Raw genomic sequence first — 20,432 nt, 5'->3', positions numbered from 1 at the left:
ACTCTGTGAAAATATCTGACTTTTCCGTGGGTAGGCAGGGGAAACCCTTGAGGGTATGTGAGCAATGTCATACTCTCACAATGGTTAAAAGTTTATTTGTTCTGATAAGAGATATTGAATATTTGAACTTATAACGTGGGTGAGTTGGTAATCACTTGCCAAAGTCTCTGCAGAGAGGTATCTCAGCCTATCTATATTTTAGAATCTGTTTTTCTTATCTCAAGGAGAAGTGCCTCTCCTCATCATATGAAAGTCTTTGCTATGTTAATTAATGTTCCAAACTTTATGTGATGACCTGAGTGAGTTATGAAATCATTTCATGTGTTTTGACTAAAGTTTTTCTAATAATGCAAGAAACTAAAATTGAATAAAAATTTTGATACATAATATAGATGGGCTTCCTGAGTAGCTCAGCTGGTAAAGAATCCACCTGCAATGCAGGAGACACCCGTATGATTCCTATGACGGGAAGTTCCCCTGGAGAAGGGAGAGACTACCTACTCCAGTATTCTTGTGCTTCTCTGGTGGCTCAAACAGTAAAGAATCTGCCTGCAAGGAGGGAGACCTTGTTTCCATCCCTGGTTGGGAAGATCCCCTGGAGGAGAGCATGGCAACCCACTCCAGTACTCTTGCCTGGAGAATCCCCATTGATAGAGAAGCCTGTTGGGCTACAGTCTGTGGGGTTGCAAAGAGTTGGACATGACTAACACACACACATACACGTGCATATGTATAGATAGATAGATATTCACACATTTTTTTGTGTCCTAGCTTATGAGGCAAAAAAAAAGGTTTTCTTAGAGTGGTTGCAATCAGTAAAGTTGGAAAGCCATTAAACTAGCTGCCTTGATTTCATATTTGATTTTAACAGTGTCCTTTGCATCAAAAAATATATTGCATAAATCATATAAAGCAAAAATGAAACAAATATGAAAACATTTTTTATTGATCTTGCTGATCATCAAAGTAGTACTCTCTCCTCCTTCCCTTCTTGAAATTTCTTGGAGCTGTTTACTCACACCCTTGTAACCTAATGTCTGCTTCCACTGTTGACTGCCCAAATACACTGCAGACCCACATGGTTAATTGCCATGGTATGTACTTAGTCTCCCCTGGGAGAGCAGCATCCATGTTCATCCTCTGCTGCTCTTTTCTCTCACTATGTTGGCAATGGCCTGGCCTCAGTTTCCTAGCCTCCCTAACAGCTCTTTTCTTGGCTTTTCTTTCTGTTCTGACTTCTCTAAGGTATGAATTCCTATCTTCTTCTCATGTGCTCCCTTTGAATAACACAACCCTGGGAAATTTCTCTATCTTCATCTAGGCTTCTCTGATGGCTTCAAGCAATAAAGAATCTGCCTGCAATGCAGGAGACACAGGAGACATGGGTTCAAACCCTGGGTTGGAAAGATCCCCTAGAGTAGTAAGTGACAACACCCTCCAGTATTCCTGCCTGGGAAATCCCATGGATAGAGGAGCCTGGTGGGCTATAAACCATAGGGTCACAAAGGCTTGTACACAACTGAGCATGTATGCACTTTTTCATCTGCCCTTCCAATTTTCAGATTTTCATTTCTTGTGGCTATATGCCTATTTCCATTCAGACAGACCTTTCATATAAATTTAACTTATTTGAAACATAAATTGTCTTTCTTTTACAGCAGGTCTCTCTGGTTTCCCTATTTCCATTAATGACTACCTTGGAGGTCAGTTTGGCTACAAAGCCCTGGCTTCAACTCCTGCCTTGGCTAAACCTGTCATATCTAATTAGTTACCAGTTCTACAGGGTCACATTCAACAATCTATCTCCTTGTGTTTTCCTCACATCCATCCCCTTGTCTCTATTTTTGTTGCTATTACCTATTTTCAGGTTCTAATTATCTTTTGCTTAAGCTAGTGCAATAGCTTTTTAATTAGTCTCTTTGCTTTTCTTATTTTCCTGTTTCAGTTCATTATACTCAATTCCATCATAACAGTCTTCCTAAAGTGTGGCTCTGATCACATTAATCTTTTATTTTAAATAAAAATTTGTAGTGCTTCCTCATTACATAGAAAATCAAATAGCAATTTCTTAGACTTGTATTCAAGGATTTCTACAGTATGGCCTCCATTCTCTTATTCATTCATCTGTAATTATAAAATTCTATTTGAACCCATGCTCCAAACTCTTACCGGTACTTAAACGTGATTTGTGTTTCCTGCTTCTAAGCTTTTACTCTGTAAATTTTCTACAATCTCTGCCTGTAAAAACTCTTTAATCTATTGCAAATTTAATAATTTAAATAAATTTAAAATTTATTATGCGTGCTCAGTCGTGTCTTTTTGTGACCCCATGAACTGTAGCCTGCCAGGCTCCTCTGTCCATGGGATTCTCTGGGCAAGAATACTGGAGTGGGTTGCCATTTCCTCCTCCAGGGAATCTTCCTGACCCAGGGACCGAACCTGCACCTCCCATGGCTCCTTCACTGGCAGGTGGATTCTTTATCACTGTGCCACCTACGAAGCCAGAAATTTATTATTAATATTATTAATTTTTTAATATGGTCTTTCAGTTTCCAAAATCAAGTGTGGTACTTTGTGCCTTCAGATTTTCTTTAAATCTAAGTTGACCTCTCTGAAAACACCCATTTAACTGTGAGCCTCTCCAAGAGATGTTCTGCTTCTTTTTTATATATCCTGTCGCTTTTGTTATAGTTCACCCTACAGTAAATTATCAATTAATTATTAATTCTCATTTTAATAAACCATAAAAAAATACCTTTCTCTTGTTCAGATCAGTTCATCAGAGGTAGATTAGGGAAAGGAGGATGAAAATAATATCTTTCACACACCAACCACTTTTGCTCAATGAATGATAAGATCATGTATTTTATCCTCATCAATATCCCATTTATCTAAAAATTCACATTTGATATCCTATGCAAGACTTACGTTCTGTTCAACCAAAAAGGGATGCTTGTAGAAGACAGGGAGATAATCACATGAAAATGTCTTCAAAATGTAAACAAAGCCAAAGATGGAAAACAAACAAACAAACTTGGACTAGGTAGAACTCTCTCTTCCTCTGAGCTGCATTATGGTTCTTATATACTAAAGATAAGGCATCTAGGATTCTAATTCTGAACAAAGTGCCCTATATTCCTTCAAGAGCAAATTCTTAGAGAAAAAATTTCCCTACCATGTAGAGATTGAATTCTGTAAATCATTTAGAAGCAAGTGCAGATAGTCTTAGCAAAAAGGTAGGTGGTTTCATCAATACATAAACCAATGCAGAACGTTCTGACAGCACTGAAATAACATATGCCTGCAATCATTTCCCCTTATGGCTGTGTTTCCATGGTACCAAGCTTGGATTATCCTAACAGAAAGGGGGCTGTGATTCTGGGAGATACTGACTTATTTTGGAGCATAACAGTAAGTCATCTTGCTGTAACCACATTATTTTTCAATTATCTACCTGATAGTTCTTTATCAGTCATGAATTAAACAAAGAAAATGAATGGAAACAGCTATAAAATTTATATAATATGCATCAAACAATCCCTCATAGCTGAAGTTATTGAAGAATTATATGAATACACTAGGTCTTTCTAAAAACTTATAAGATTATACACATTTGTACATAAATCATTTATTTCATAAATATATGTTAACATTGGTATTTACATTTTAATTATTAAGCATTATTTACTTGGGACAGAGTTTTAAAGGAAAAAGGAACCATAGAGTATTAAGTGCTCACTTTTGTCATGTTTTTCTATTGTTAAAAAAAATCTATCTTAAATTGAGATTTTTGTCTACATGAAAAAAATAGCTAAATCACAGAAAAGTCCATGTGCTACACAGATGGTGTTACTGATTGGGAAATATGGTAATATTTCTCAGTCTTACTTGTTGCTGGAAGAAATTAGAGGGCAAGCACATTGCTGACAGTCATTTGGCAATCCCTTGACAATGCCATAATAACCAAGAGCACATCGTTCACAGAAGTCACCAGCAGTGTGATGTTGACAGTTCTGTAAAGGAAGAGGAGTTTGTTTTTAAAGTAATGAAAGAATATAATTTATCATAGAGCTCCCCACCTATGAGTTTGTGTGCTCCTGTGAACACACACATGCACACACACACACACACCATTGACAGAACTCAGTTATTAACCCTACGTATATTTGAAAATTTATTTATTTTTTAATTGAAGGATAATTGCTTTACAGAATTCTGTTGTTTTCCGTCAAACCTCAACATGAGTCAGTCATAGGTGTACATATGTCCTCTCCCTCTTGAACCTCCCTCCCATCTCCTTCCCCTCTAGATTGTTACAGAGCCCCTGTTTGCATTCCCTGAGACATACAGCAAATTCTCATTGGCTATCTATCTTACAGATAGTAATGTAAGTTTCCATGTTACTCTCTCTATACGTCTCACCCTCTCTTCCCCTCTCCCTATGTCCATAAGTCTGTTCTGTATGTCTGTTTGCCCATTGCTGCCTTGCAAACAAGTTCATCAGAACCATTTTTCTAGATTCCACATATATGTGTTAGTATACGATACTTATCTTTCTCTCCCTGACTTACTTCACTCTGTATAATAGGCTCTAGGTTCATCCACCTCATTAGAACTGACTCAAATGTGTTCCTTTTTATGGCTGAGTAATACTTCATTGTGTATATGTACATATTTTTTAAAGAAGCTCTTTCATTTGAGAAGTTAATACTGGGCTATTGTAGCTATAATGGCAAGAGTTTCTGTTCTCTTTTCCTTACATCAGTCTCTGAATTAATTTTCCTCTTATTCTAATCTGGGGAATAGACTTCACAAATTTCTAAAATTTATTGTATCATCTTGCTATTTATGTTTCTTCTCTACAAGGTGTTAAAAAAGTGCTAAAAATCCTAAGGTCTTGGTGCCTGACCATCAGTGGGCTTTTTGAAACCAAACCAAGGTGGAAAGCATAAATATCTTAAGAGAAAACAATTATCCAAAAGAAAGAAAGAAAGAAAGAAAAGTCAGTCTTGTTTCCAGATTAAGAATGTTATTCATCTAATTCTTGCCAAGTGTTGATTGTTCTCTATAGACAGAGAGGACCCAATCTGAAACCAGGGATCTCAAGTCAGTATTTTCTTTTTATGTTTGCATAATAAGAGGTATTTTGGTAAAATGCTTTAAGACATTTCCAAAAGAAAACAAGAACAGTTTTAGAATATTGTTTCACCACAAACAATAACTTAAGTCACTTCCTCTGACTCTTTTTGAGAGTTTATGCTATTCTCTGGGGTGAAACCGTGGCATTATCACAATGAATTTTGGAACCCTGTCTTTTGTTTCATTTTTTGGTGTTACAGTTGAAAATACATTGTGTTACAAATAAGATTTTATAATTCACTGTTAAATTGATCTACTTTTCTAACAGGATACAAATATCAAAACTTCTAATTCTCCACCTCACTCTTAGCAGATGTTAGCTTCTTATTTTCAGGGAAAAGGAAGTCCTCATTTGGTGTTCCCTCATCTTCCTGCCAAACAGACCATCTTTTCTGCCTCACTTTCTTTCCTTTCAATGTTTAGTTCTGTCCACAAGAAGTGGTGCATTGTTCTTTGTCTAAAGCTGCTCTCCTCCTAAACTTTCGTTTAGAAAAAAGGCCTTCTTTGTCTCCTATTACCTCCAGCATCTGAATTTTCTCCTTCTTTGATGGTTTACTTCCACTGACAGTTGAGGTTGATTAAGCCTTTCATATCTTAAAAAAAAAAAAATCTCTGGCATCACATGTTTCTGGACAACTTCCATCTTATCTTTAATAGATTTATTAAAAAGCACTATTCACATTGCTAGTCTATACTTCCTCATCTCTTTTTCACCTCTTCATTCTTTAAACAGGCTTTAAACACACACACACACACACACACACACACACTCACACACTTATATATATAAGCACATATATATATATATATATATATATATATATATATATATATATTCTTTTTCAGATTCTTTTCCATTATAGGCTATTACAAGCTATATAGTACGTCCATGTTGTTTATTTTATTTTATATATAGTAGTGTGCATATATTAACCCTAAATTCCTAATTTACTTTCCCTCTGACCAAAAACAGGCTTCTGATTTCACCACTGAAAGATACGTACAGGCTCATGAATATGATCTTTCTTGCTAAATCAAAATTTACTGACAATAATCTGTCTTCATGATATGTGAACCATCTGCAGCAGCTGATATTCCTGGCCATCCTTAGGTTGAAATTTTCTCTTTCTACAACAGTACATGAACCAAGAACTTCCGAATGTACAAGCTGGATTTACAAGAGGCAGAGGAACCAGTGAAGAGGAACTAAAGAGCCTCTTGATGAAGGTGAAAGAGGAGAACAAAAAAGCTGGCTTAAAACTCAACATTCAAAAAACCAAGATCATGGCATCCAGTCCCATCACTTCATGGCAAATAGATGAGGGAAAAAGTGAAAATAGTGACAGACTTTATTTTCTTGGGCTCCAAAATCACTGTGAATGGTGACTGCAGCAATGAAATTAAAAGATGCTTGCTCCTGGGAAAAAAGCTATGACAAATCTTGATAGTATATTAAAAAAGTAGAGACATCACTTTGCTGACAAAGGTCCACGTTGTCAAAGCTATGGTTTTTCCAGTAGTAATGTACAGCTGTGAGAGGTGAACCATAAAGAAGGCTGAATGCCAAAGAATTGATGCTTTCGAACTGTGGTTTTGGAGAAGACTCTTGAGAGTCCCTTGGACTGCAAAGAGATCAAACCAGTCAATCCTAAAGGAAATCAATACTGAATATTCATTGGAAGGACTGATGGTGAAGCTCCAATACTTTGGCCACTTGATGCAAAGAGCTCACTCATTGCAAAAGGCCCTAATGCCGGGAAAGATTAAGGGCAAGAGGAAAAAAGGATGATAGAGGATGAGATGGTTGGATGGCATCATCAACTCAATGGACATGAGTTTGAGCAAACTCTGGGAAATAGTGAAGGATAGGAAGCCTGGTGTGCTTCAGTGCATGAGGTCACAGATCTGGACATGACTTAGTGATTGAATAACAAAATGGTTTCTCTAATAGTACAGTGTACTGATTGATTTCCTCCCTCTATAGTTACTCTTTCTTATCTTCCTTCATGGATTTTTCCCCCCTTTTGTTGAGTAAGATTGGTCCTTTCCAACTTTGGCTCTCATTTCTTTTCTTTCTCTTTCCTACATTTTCTACCTTGGTCATTTCGACCATTACTAGAATCAGCTATCAGGGCTTCCCAGATGGTGCCAGTGGTAAAGAATCTGCCTGCCAATTCAGGAGACATAGAGATGTAATTTCAATCCCTGAGTCGGGAAGATCCCCTGGAAGAGGAAAGGGCAACCCGCTCCAGTACTCTTGCCTGGAGAATCCCATGGACAGAGGAGCCTGGTGGGCTACAGTCCATGGGGTCACAGAGAGTCAGACACGACTGATGTGACAGCAGGTAGCATAGCATAGCAGCTATCATCTATCTGTCCCAAACTCTAAATTTTATATATTCTGCCTAATATCTATATCTAATGAGTTCCATACTTAAGTTTCTAATTGCTTCTTAGATAGATCTCCTTTTATAACATAAAAGTATTTGAATGAGAAATCTCAAAAATTAAGCTCATCTCTTTCAAAACCTCCTAATACTCCTGTATTTCCCATTTAATTTGGGGTCACTATCATCTCTCTGGCATAGCAAGAAAGATCTTTATAATTCAGCCTCTGCTTACTCCTCCAGTCTTCTGTAGCCACTATAACCTTCACACTGTATGCTAAAGCTATATGGGACTATCTGAAATTCTCAAATTATGCAGTGCTTCCTTTTACCTCTGGGAGTTTTCATATGCAAATATCTTGTTCTGGGATGTTTTTCCTCCTCTTAGTTGGCTAACACATATTCATTCAGCTCTCATTTTCACTGTCACTTTCTCTGATAAACATTCCCTGATGCCTGAAGTCTGGGCTAAATTCTCCTGCTCGCTCAACACAGTGACTGAAATGTGTTGACATTCAATGACTATTTTGAATGACTGCATAAATGAATGTACTTTCTAGGTATTATAGATGAAAACTCGTTAGGCTTCTTAAGATGAAAAAGGTCAAGTTTCAAGTCTAAAGGATTTACAGTCATGTGGCTAGCAGGGAAAGAGGATTTGTCATATTTGGATACTGATTTAAGTACCATAATCCTCTCTTATTCAATCATCCAAAGGAGCCACTGTATTTTAGCAAGAAAATAGCCATTTCATATTTAACAGTAGCATGGTGAGAGATAATGGTTCCAAGATAAAATAATTATCTGTGAATTCCAGTCTCAAATCATTCAGCAAGTTGCCAAATGATGAAAGAGTGTTAACTGGAGAGCGCTTTAAGAGCATACCTTATAGTTATAGAGATGAGCAGGTGCCCCAAAGTACATGGGATCTTAAACAATAATTGTTAACATTTGTCTTTGTAATAAAAAAAACCCCTGTGTAATAAATTATTTATATAACCTACTATAACACTGATAAGTGAGTCAACACACAAAAAAATGCTGATCATTACTAAAAATATATATTAAAAAATATGGTTTGCTTCTTTTATTCTACACTCTGTATAATTTCTACACAGAGAAAGCAAATATTTGAACTTCCTCTGGACAGTCAATCTTTCACAGGGTTGCTGACATACTCAACTTGGTTAACTGAATCAAATGTCCTACTTAGCTCCACAAACACAGCACACAAATCATGATGCTAGTTTTGAAACTTTTGACATCAATCTTTCATATGACTTTCCTGTTTGCTTTGAAATAGAGGACATAATATTTCTCTTGTACAGAAATTAATCTTTAGAAAAAAATTTATGTGTTAGATACCTAAAGAGAAGTTTAATGATCTGGAGATTAATATATGCCAGTATCATTTCAATAGTAGATTACAATATATAGCATCGTTTTTGTTTTTGTACATGGGAAAACTGGTGGTATACATTTCTTTCACTAAATCAAATGAATATTTTATTAATATTTGGTATCTTTGAACTAAGGTGAGAAGTTACTTATTTTCTTTATAAGGATGCCTCTTCACATTCCTTGACATATTATTAAATGCATGGATTCTTAAAAGGCAGCCCTTTTCATCTTGTATAACCATAAGCTACATAGTTTTTCCTTATGCCGAATGAAAACTTGTTTCACTTTAATTTTCAGTTAGTAACCCAAAGGCAATGCCAAAGAATGCTCAAACTACTGCACAATTGCCCTCATCTCACACTCTAACAAAGTAATGCTCAAAATTCTCCAAGCCAGGCTTTAGCAATACGTGAACTGTGAACTTCCAGATGTTCAAGTTGGTTTCAGAAAAGGCAGAGGAACCAGAGATCAAATTGCCAATATCCACTGGATCATTGAAAAAGCAAGAGAGTTCCAGAAAAAATCTACTTCTACTTTATTGACTATGCCAAAGCCTTTGACTGTGTGCATCACAATAAACTGTGGAAAATTCTGAAAGAGATGGGAATATCAGACCATCTGACCTGTCTCTTGAGAAACCTGTACGCAGGTCAGGAAGCAATAGTTAGAACTGGACATGGAACAACAGACTGGTTCCAAATAGGAAAAGGAGTACGTCAAGGCTGTATATTGTCACCCTGCTTATTTAACTTATATGCAGAGTACATCATGAGAAACGCTGGGCTGGAAGAAACACAAGCTGGAATCAAGATTGCTGGGAGAAATATCAATAACCTCAGATATGAGATGACACCACCCTTATGGCAGAAAGTGAAGAACTAAAGAGCCTCTTGATGAAAGTGAAAGAGGAGAGTGAAAAAGTTGGCTTAAAGCTCAACGTTCAGAAAACTAAGATCATGGCATCTGGTCCCATCACGTCATGGGAAATAAATGGGGAAACAGTGGAAACAGTGTCAGACTTTATATTTTGGGGCTCCAAAATCACTGCTGATGGTGATTGCAGCCATGAAATCAAAAGACGCTTACTCCTTGGAAGGAAGGTTATGGCCAACTTAGATAGCATATTTAAAAGCAGAGACATTACTTTGCCAACAAAAGTCCATCTAGTCAAGGCTATGGTTTTTCCAGTTGTCATGTATGGATGTGAGAGTTGGATGGTGAAGAAAGCTGAGTACCACAGAATTGGTGCTTTTGAACTGTGGTGTTGGAGAAGACTCTTGAGAGTCCCTTGGACTGCAAGGAGATCCAATCAATCCATCCTAAAGGAGATCAGTCCTGGGTATACATTGGAAGGACTGATGTTGAAGCTGAAAATCCAATACTTTGGCCACCTCATGTGAAGAGTTGGAAAAGACCCTAATGCTGGGAAAGATTGGGGGCAGGAGGAGAAGGGGACAACAGAAGATGAGATGGTTGGATGGCGTCACTGACTCGATGGACATGGGTTTGGGTAAACTCCGGGAGTTGGTGATGGACAGGGAGGCCTGGCGTGCTACAATTCATGGGGTTGCAAAGAGTCGGACACGACTGAGCGACTGAACTGAACTGAACTGAACCCAAGTTCTGCCCTTGGAAGCTACGCAGATTAAAGCAGATTGAATCTTCTCTGGTAGCTCAGAAGGTAAAGACTCTGCCTGCAGTGCAAGAGACCTGGGTTGGATCCCTGGGTTGGGAAGATTCCCTGGAGAAGTGAATGGCTACCCATTCCAGTACTCTTGCCTGGAGAATTTCATGGACAGAGAAGACTCATGGGCTACAGTCCATGGGATCACAGAGTCAGACACGGCTGAGGGACTAACACTTTTACTTTCACAAAGCTTTTCCTTATACTGATTGAAAACTTGTTTCACTCTAATTTCAATTAGCTTCTCAAGCTCTGCCTACTGAAGCTATGCTGCTGCTGCTGCTGCTAAGTCGCTTCAGTCATGTCCGACTCTGTGCGACCCCATAGACGGCAGCCTACCAGGCTCCTCTGTCCCTGGGATTCTCCAGGCAAGAACACTGGAGTGGGTTGCCATTTCCTTCTCCAATGCAGGAAAGTGAAGTCGCTCAGTCATGTCCGACTCTTCGCAACCCCATGGACTGCAGCCTACCAGGCTCCTCCATCCATGGGATTTTCCAGGCAAGAGTACTGGAGTGGGGTGCCACTGCCTTCTCTGGAAGCTATGCAGATTAAGTCTAATTTCCATTTCCCAGGCAAAGTCTTCAAATATCTTAGGAACATTATTACTTCCTAAATCTTTTTTTCAAGCTAAACAGTTAACAACCCTGATTTTTCAGAATTTCTCTTAAAATAGAGATTATAAATCTCACAAATACATTTAACATACTTCCATCCTTTATCTTGATCTTATACAAGTGAATCTGTAGTAAAGTAAGAACTCCTATTTCATAGAAATTGCTATTATGTGTCATTCCCTCTGTTTTTTCCCTTAAACACTAGTATATAAACTTCTAGAGGGCAATGCCCACACATTCCTCATCTTTATATTCCCAGAACCCACCACGATGCCTGAACATGGGAATATTTATTAACAAATGCCTCAAGAATGAACAAGTGAGCCTAAGTTAAAAACCTACTCTATTAATTTAACCTTGTTCATTGTGGCTCATAATTCTACCTGCCAGTCTCTTTCTGATTACTGACACCATCCAACACTGTAGGTAACAATTCCAGCTTTACATCATCTGAATATTTGATAGATTTCATCCAAATCACTAATAAAGATTTTGAACATGACAGGGTCAAACACAAATCCTATGCCTAATCAATGGAGACATCTCTAGAGCATATTCTAGGTTATGCTGTTTAGCAGCTTCTACACCCACTGAACCTGTTAACTGATTACTATTTGGCCCATATTTTCAGCCCTGTTTGTGAGCATATAATGAAATGTTCTACCAAATGCCTATTTGAACAAACCAGAATTTGAACCATAGATCTGACTCTTAGGCTTATGACTTATGCAAATTATTTAATTTATCTCAGCATCATTTTATCAGCTGTATTAGAAGGAATAATCCTTTTTCATCAATTTATTGTAAGAATAAATGAGAAAAGATTATCTACAGTAGCAAGCCCTGGTTCTGGTATATACATAAGGTTGGACACATGGTAGCTGTTAATCTTTTTTGCTAAATTTGACATGATTTATCACATTCTCTGATGAATTTTAAATTATACTGAGAATCATGGAACTATGGTCTCAGATGTTCTATACATCGTAACTCAAGCAATTAGCCTGGTACATCTTATTTTAAGGGAATCTATTCTGATTGCTAATAAACATTATTTATGTTTCACTGGAGATCAAACTCAATTCATCTCTTACATTCTACTTTCCTTTTTAAAACCTGGTATGACACTTCACTGTTTTCCATCCTGTGACAAATCTCACATTTTCATGATTTTGCAATTTTTTTTTCATATACGGCTCTTAATGACATTGCAGATTCTATTAATACACTGGGGTAAAATTCACCTGGACCTTCAAAATCACACTCATTCCATCAGCTAAAATTATGATCACTCTCACCCACAATCAGCAAGTATCATTTTCTACTGGATTTGAAACCTGATTCTAATACTTTTTACCCAAGGCTCTGTAAGTTACTTAATATTTTTTAGGATTAATTTTCAGAGTTCTAATAAAATGCTAATAATTTCTATCTTAGTAAGATAGATTAAACAAGATAAGGTTTATTTTTAAAAAGACCTTAAACATAGTAGATTCTAGTTATGAGTTTACTGAAGATGGAGCTAATTGCTTAACCATGGAGGCTGACAGTGTTATAGACAACAGAGCAGATAAATGATAGAGATTTATTTTATCCTTTCGTTTTAAAATAAGAATTGTGATAGAGTAAAAATAACATTTTAACAAATTGTTTAGGCTTGAGAAAGTTATTTGTGCTCGCTGATTTCAATATTCCCATGTAAAATATAGGAGAAATAATATTGACTATGTAAGTCACTCAGTCATGTCCTACTCTTTGTGACCCTATGGACTGTAGCCCGCCAGGCTCTCTGTCTGTGGGATTTCCCAGGCAAGAATACTGGAGTGGGTTGCCATTTCCTCCTCCAGGGGATCTTTCCAACCCAGGGATCAAATCAGTGTTTCTTATGTTTCCTGCACTGGTAGGTGGGTTCTTTATCACTAGTGGCACCTGGAAGCCCAATATTGACTATAGGTGTAGTGATAATTAAATGAGAATATATATGTGTATAAAGAGACAAAGCTATAGATGTGCATTATATAAACTCTTAAAATTCTATCTTATCTATTTTTATGATTGTGTGTGTGTGTGTGTGTGTGTGTGTATGGATTAGTATTAATTCACCTACCTCTTCTTCCTCTTCTGGCATGAGGTTCAATATCTTGTAGGTTTTACTACTTCATTTTGAAGAAAATTTTCCTTAAGAGGCAATGGTAGCTTAGATATTGGTAATAACATGCCTATGTGTAGGATTTATTAGCATCTACGAAGAAGCAACAGCTCTCTTGTTAAGTGTCATTAGGAATTATTATGAGAGTAGTTACAAAGTGATGTGAGTTTTATTTTACAGTGGAAATGCTTAGCTTGTGAAATTTTCTATAGCTTTTTTTAGTCTTTATTTTTGAAGAAAGGAATAAAGGAAAAGAAAAAACAAGAGAAAATCTAGCATAGCACTACATATAGCAATGCTTTTTACAATAATTTTTGATTAATTATCTTCTGATCGGTTCTTAGACTATAAATGGTGGATAATATGTATGGTAATTATCACCTTTATTGTCATTAATCATCCTAGCTATCACTTCTACTATAGAGCTTATCATGTGCCAAGTAATGTTCTAAGCCTTTTATCTAGCATTTCATTGAATCCATAGAAAAACTCTATGATTCTGTACTATTATCTTCATTTTAGAAATGAGGAAATTAAAACACCATTGAGGTTAAATAAGTTGACTAAGCTTACACAGCCCATAATGGATGAAGCCAGAATTTGAATCAAGGCAGTCTGACCACAGAGTTATGTTTATAACCACCATGTCAACATAGAGGGCATTGCACTGTGTAGTGGATATGATATTTAACTGAGAAACACAGTAAAAATAGTAAAGAAATCAGTATGCTTCAGTTGCTTCCGTTATAGCATTGGAGCAATCATAGTTATTTCCTATTTGCCTCATGAAGCTGTTTCAAAGATGAACAATGTTGCCTAAACTCAAAAGTGGTAAGCTCCCTGAAGGAAAATATAAAAATTCAAAGCACAACAATTTATACTAGCTGTGCATGTCTGATGCACCTATGTATTTATTTTTATTTCACATGGGGATATCTCAGAAAATAGAGCTATAGTAAGAGTTGTTGGCACAAAATTAGTTGTAATAACCAGCTGGTCAAAAGAGTACAGACAGTATAAATATAACAACTTTTATCTGAAATAAAAATGAAATTAAACTGTATCTTTTATGAGGACTTCTAAATTATTCATTGTTCAGTCGCTAAGTTGTGTCTGATTCTTTGTGACCCTATGAACTGCAGGACACCAGGCTTCCCTGTCCTTGACTATCTTCTGGAGTTTGCTCAAACTCATGTCCATTGAGTCAGTGAAGCTAGCCAACTATCTCATCCTCTGTCGCCCACCTTCTCCTCCTGCCTTCAATCTTTCCCAGCATCATATGGAGGGACATTATTATAATTTTCAGTGAAGGTAGCATAAGAAAGAAAAATGCATTTAATTCTCACTTAAGAATGTATGTTAACCACCTTCTCTGAAATTATCTATTGAATTTTACAAGCCAGAGGTTGGTAAAAAATATTACCCTTAAACCAAATGACAATTATTTCAAGAATTCAAGGATGGTTAGTATCTTCACATCCACTCCAGTCCTCACAAATGAGCATATTATAAATTTTCATATTCTGTCTTGATTGAAAGAAGATAACCTTTAAGAAGTCATGAATAAAAAGTTGTCTTAATAGGATGAAAAATATTTACCTTAATCACCAGAATTTTACTTTGTGATAAAAGATATGAGTCATTCTTATTAAAATCTTTAATAAGATAGGAAGCTGACCACCCTCCTATATAACATTTTTTTGAGACTTAATCAAAGCAAAACTATGAAATTATTAAATGAGAGATAGCTCTGGCAAGGAAGACACATGTACAGTTTTTTTAAAATATTGTAAATATAAAAATAACTGAATCAACAAGAAATGTCTAGACCTAGAAAGAAAGTGGTTGGATATTAAAAAACATGTAAAAAATCTATTTTGTCAATATTTACCAGTAATGACCAGTTAATAAATACATTGAAACAAAAAAATATAATGCTTACCATTAAGAAGAAAATGTAAGATATGTGGCAATAATTTTAACATAAGAAATGCATAGCCCATATAGGTAATACTAAAAAAAAACCTATGAGACATAAAATGTTTGAAAGTGAAGAGTATCATATTCTTAGGTTTAGGGAGGATAATTCAATAGTATAAAGACAATGATTATTTATGAATAGTTTAATACAATTCAAATAAAAATTCTAGTACTATTTTTTGGGGAAGAGAGGAAATAGTGAATCAAAATGTCATTTGAGATATGTTCCTTCTATTCCTGCTTTCTGGAGGGTTTTAATCATAAATGGATGCTGAATTTTGTCAAAGGCTTTTTCTGCATCTATTGAGATAACCATATGGTTTTTTTCTTTCAATTTGTTAATGTGGTGTATTACATTGATTGATTTGCGGATGTTAAAAAAACCTTGCATTCCTGGGATATCTCAACATAATAAAAGCTATATATGACAAACCCACAGCAAACATTATCCTCAATGGTGAAAAATTGAAAGCATTTCCCCTAAAGTCAGGAACAAGGCAAGGATGCCCACTTTCACCACTACTATTCAACATAGTTTTGGAAGTTTTGGCCACAGCAATCAGAGCTGAAAAAGAAATAAAAGGAATACAGATAGGAAAAGAAGAAGTAAAACTCTCACTGTTTGCAGATGACATGATCCTCTACGTAGAAAACCCTAAAGACTCTACTAGAAAATTACTAGAGTTGATCAATGAATATAGTAAAGTTGCAGGATATAAAATTAACACACAGAAATCCCTTGCATTCCTATACTCCAATAATGAGAAAACAGAAAGAGAAATTAAGGAAACAATACCATTCACCATTGCATCAAAAAGAATAAAATACTTAGGAATATATCTACCTAAAGAAACAAAAGACTTATATATAGAAAACTATAAAACACTGATGAAAGAAATCAAAGAGGACACAAACAGATGGAGAAATATACCGTGTTCATGGATTGGAAGAATTAATATAGTGAAAATGAGTATTCTACCCAAAGCAATCTACAGATTCAATGCAATCCCTATCAAGCTACCAATGGTATTTTTCACAGAACTAGAACAAATCATCTCACAATTTGTATGGAAATATAAGAAACCTCGAATAGCCAAAGCAATCTTGAGGAAGAAGAATGGAACTGGAGGAATCAACCTGCCTGACTTCAGACTCTACTACAAAGCCACAGTCATCAAGACAGTATGGTACTGGCACAAAGATAGAAATATAGATCAATGGAACAAAATAGAAAGCCCAGAGATAAACCCACGCACATATGGACACCTTATCTTCGACAAAGGAGGCAAGAATATACAATGGAGAAAAGACAACCTCTTTAACAAGTGGTGCTGGGAAAACTGGTCAACCACTTGTAAAAGAATGAAACTAGAACACTTCCTAACACCGTACACAAAAATAAACTCAAAATGGATTAAAGATCTAAACGTAAGACCAGAAACAATAAAACTCCTAGAGGAAAACATAGGCAAAACACTCTCCGACATAAATCACAGCAGGATCCTCCATGACCCACCTCCCAGAATATTGGAAATAAAAGCAAAAATAAACAAATGGGACCTAATTAAAATTAAAAGCTTTTGCACAACAAAGGAAACTATAAACAAGGTGAAAAGACAGCCTTCAGAATGGGAGAAAATAATAGCAAATGAAGCAACAGACAAACAATTAATCTCAAAAATATACAAGCAACTTCTGCAGCTGAATTCCCGAAAAATAAATGACCCAATCAAAAAATGGGCCAAAGAACTAAACAGACATTTCTCCAAAGAAGACATACAGATGGCTAACAAACACATGAAAAGATGCTCAACATCACTCATTATTAGAGAAATGCAAATCAAAACCACAATGAGGTATCATTTCACACCAGTCAGAATGGCTGCTATCCAAAAGTCTACAAGCAATAAATGCTGGAGAGGGTGTGGAGAAAAGGGAACCCTCTTACACTGTTGGTGGGAATGCAAACTAGTACAGCCACTATGGAGAACAGTGTGGAGATTCCTTAAAAAACTGGGAATAGAACTGCCATATGACCCAGCAATCCCACTGCTGGGCATATACACCGAGGAAACCAGAATTGAAAGAGACGCGTGTACCCCAATGTTCATCGCAGCACTGTTTACAATAGCCAGGACATGGAAGCAACCTAGATGTCCATCAGCAGATGAATGGATAAGGAAGCTGTGGTACATATACACAATGGAATATTACTCAGCCATTAAAAAAAATACATTTGAACCGGTTCTACTGAGATGGATGAAACTGGAGCCCATTATACAGAGTGAAGTAAGCCAGAAAGAAAAACAACAATACAGTATACTAATGCATATATATGGAATCTGAAAGATGGTAACGATAACCCTATATGCGGGACAGAATGAGAGACACAGATGCATGGAACAATTTTATGGACTCTGAGGGAGAAGGTGAGGGTGGGACGTTCTGGGAGAATGGCATTGAGACATGTGTATTGTCATATGTGAAACAGAGCACCATTCCATGTTCGATGCATGTGACAAGGGCTCAGGGCCGGGGCAATGGGATGATCCAGAAGGATGGGATGGGGAGGGAGGTGGGTGGGGGGTTCGGGAAGGGGAACACATGTAAACCCATGGCTGATTCTTGTCAATGTATGGCAAAAACTATTACAATATTGTAAAGTAATTAGCCCCCAAGTAAATAAATAAATTTATAAAAAAAAAAAAAAAAATTGCAACATATAGTATAACAAAAAAAAAAAAAAAAAAAATGTCATTTGAAAGAAAATATAAGTACAACAAGCTAAGAAAATTAGAAAAAATAGTGTAGCAAAGGGCCTTGCTTTACTAGAATTTATAATTTACCATAAAATGAAGGTAATCAGGGCATTATAATGGGAACTAAATTGTAAGGAGAAAAGAATAGATGCTCTTTAAAACATATCTTAACATGAGCAAAAGAAATACGTATATATTCAGACACCATGATGTGTCAAGGAGAAAAGGAAATATTATTAAGTAAATGTTTCTTTAAAGTAACATATTTGAATAAAAATTATCTCCCCACATTATAATAAATTCTGGAAAGATTAAAAAGTTGGATCTAAAATGCAGTCATAGAAATAATGGTAAATATTATGCAATCTCAGTATAGATATTGAAAGTCATTGCCTAGGGGAGATCACCATAAGAATGAATATTGTTAGAGAAGCAAATTTCTCCAAGGATTCGGTCCTAAGAATACCAATATATTGATTTCAGGTAATGAGGAGAAAACAGCAAAGAAAACTATCAAAGAGCAGACTTTACCAAGAAAATCCCAAGAATACTATGTCCAGAAAATCAAACTGAACAAAAGCTTCAAGAGGAATGGGTGATTCAGAGTAGCAAATGCTGCTGATAAATCAAATACAATGAAGACCTGAACACTAATTGTTGGTATGTGTATAATGGTAGAGGGAAAGCCTGATTTTAGTAGTTCAAGGGAGAATGGTAGGAGAGAAATTGTAGATGGAATATAACCTCTTTTCTATATTAAAGGAGATGGATGAAGTAGTAGAAGTCAAGAGGGAAAGTGGAGTCAAGAGAGATTTACTTATTTATTTATTATCTAGATAGAAGAATCAAAATGTGATTCAGAAGGGAGAGGAGAATAATGGTGGGCAGAGTGACACTCCTGAGTGGGGGAGAGGGCATAAGTGGCACGCTTGGTTTTTTCTAGAAACAAGAACAGTTCATCCAAACTTATGGAAGAACGAGAGAAATTGCATACAGATGCAGAAAAACAGGTGCATGTGTTAGTGGGAGCTTGGGTTAGTTCTCTTCTGATTGTTTCTAATTTCCAGTGAAATAAGAAGAAGCAAGGCCATCAGCTGAAAGTCAAGATGGAAATGAGTCTGGGAAGGGCTTGAAGAGGGAAGAGAAGGTATGAAATTATCATCCAGGAAAGTGATCAAGATGCTGGACTGGAGAGATGTGGCATGATGGAATTGCAGCAGAGAGGTTCCATTTGAAGTAAGTGATAGTGAATGTATGGTGAGACTAGTCAGCATAATCATGTGTTTATCAACAGCCACATTCAGCTTAGAAGGCACAGGTATCCGAGTAGGATTTAGCCAGAGTTAGAATTCACTGAGTAAATGCTAGTAAATGAGTAGTAATAAGAGAAATGAACATTACAAAGCAGCAATAATAAAGAAGGGTCATGGATATTAAGCTGGTTAAGAAAGTGAGGGCATGGGAGACACAAGTAATGATAAAAGATGCGAATGTCAATGATGAGACTAAAAATGTTGACACTGAAGTATTAAGAAATGAAAAGTGAAGTTGTTCAGTTATGTTCAACTCTTTGCGACTCCATGGACTATATAGTCCATGGAATTCTCCAGGGCAGAATAATGGTATAATAATTGGTATAATAATAATGACTGGGTAGCCATTCCCAGTCAAAAGAGAGGATGGTTTACCTTGAGGCTATAGAGGCTCTCAGTTCCTGATAACAAGTTCTCAGAAAGGCTCGTGGAGTGAGGACAAGACACTAAAGTTAAGGGTGTGGAAGAGTCCATTTTATGGGCATCAGTATCAGCAGGAATTATAACAGAAGTGGTGCTACAATGAATGGCAATGATGCAAATGAAAAATCTTCCAGGAATGTGGTAGGTGACCTGAGGGTTAGAAGATGGTTTCAACAAGCAGGTATAGTGGGCAAATGAATGGAGACATGAGATTCAAAGCTGGGGGCTGTTACAGAGGAGAAAAGGGTGATATGAAAGTGGCCCACCTTCAGGGTCAGGGGAAGGAAGAGTGTGAGAAAAAACAGTGGCTTTCACTTGAGAGCGCGGCTGGGGGAGCAGTGTGTTGGGAAACCACATTTCACTTTGAGCAAATGAAGAGGAAATCGAGGGAAGAGGGAGAGTATGTAGGGATTTTGCTGATTTCTGGTCATGAGTTCCACAAGGCTCCATGGGGGTTTCAGAAGACTAGGAGAGGTGGTGAAGAAGTTCAGCAGAGACACCCAGAGCTGTGTGGGGATTAGATTTGGAGGGCCCCAAGTGGTGTTATGGAAAACCTGAATTTCTCCACAGTCCTGATTGTTCC

General features: G+C 36.7%; 1 protein-coding gene and 1 long non-coding RNA gene across 2 annotated transcripts in view; one reads left to right on the top strand and one right to left on the bottom strand.

Moving 5' to 3' along the window:
* LAMA2 (laminin subunit alpha 2) overlaps positions 1-20,432 on the bottom strand; it is a 653,829-nt gene that overhangs the window by 193,954 nt on the left and 439,443 nt on the right. Inside the window, exon 32 of the mRNA XM_081529101.1 lies at positions 3,889-4,013. Within this exon, the coding sequence (XP_081385227.1) occupies positions 3,889-4,013 (125 nt within the window). The remainder of the gene's footprint in view (positions 1-3,888; positions 4,014-20,432) is intronic.
* The window catches only part of LOC145521105 (uncharacterized), a 71,589-nt gene that overhangs the window by 36,191 nt on the left and 14,966 nt on the right, over positions 1-20,432 (top strand). Inside the window, exons 3-4 of the long non-coding RNA XR_014065110.1 lie at positions 18,597-18,773; positions 19,181-19,349. This is a non-coding gene — a long non-coding RNA (uncharacterized LOC145521105). The remainder of the gene's footprint in view (positions 1-18,596; positions 18,774-19,180; positions 19,350-20,432) is intronic.

This window comes from Giraffa tippelskirchi, chromosome 9 (assembly GCF_054371585.1).
Source record: "Giraffa tippelskirchi isolate mGirTip1 chromosome 9, T2T-mGirTip1v1.2.pri, whole genome shotgun sequence".
NCBI lineage: Eukaryota > Metazoa > Chordata > Mammalia > Artiodactyla > Giraffidae > Giraffa > Giraffa tippelskirchi.
Note: the sequence above shows the minus strand (reverse complement) of the source record. Positions and strands in the feature narration are given on the sequence as shown.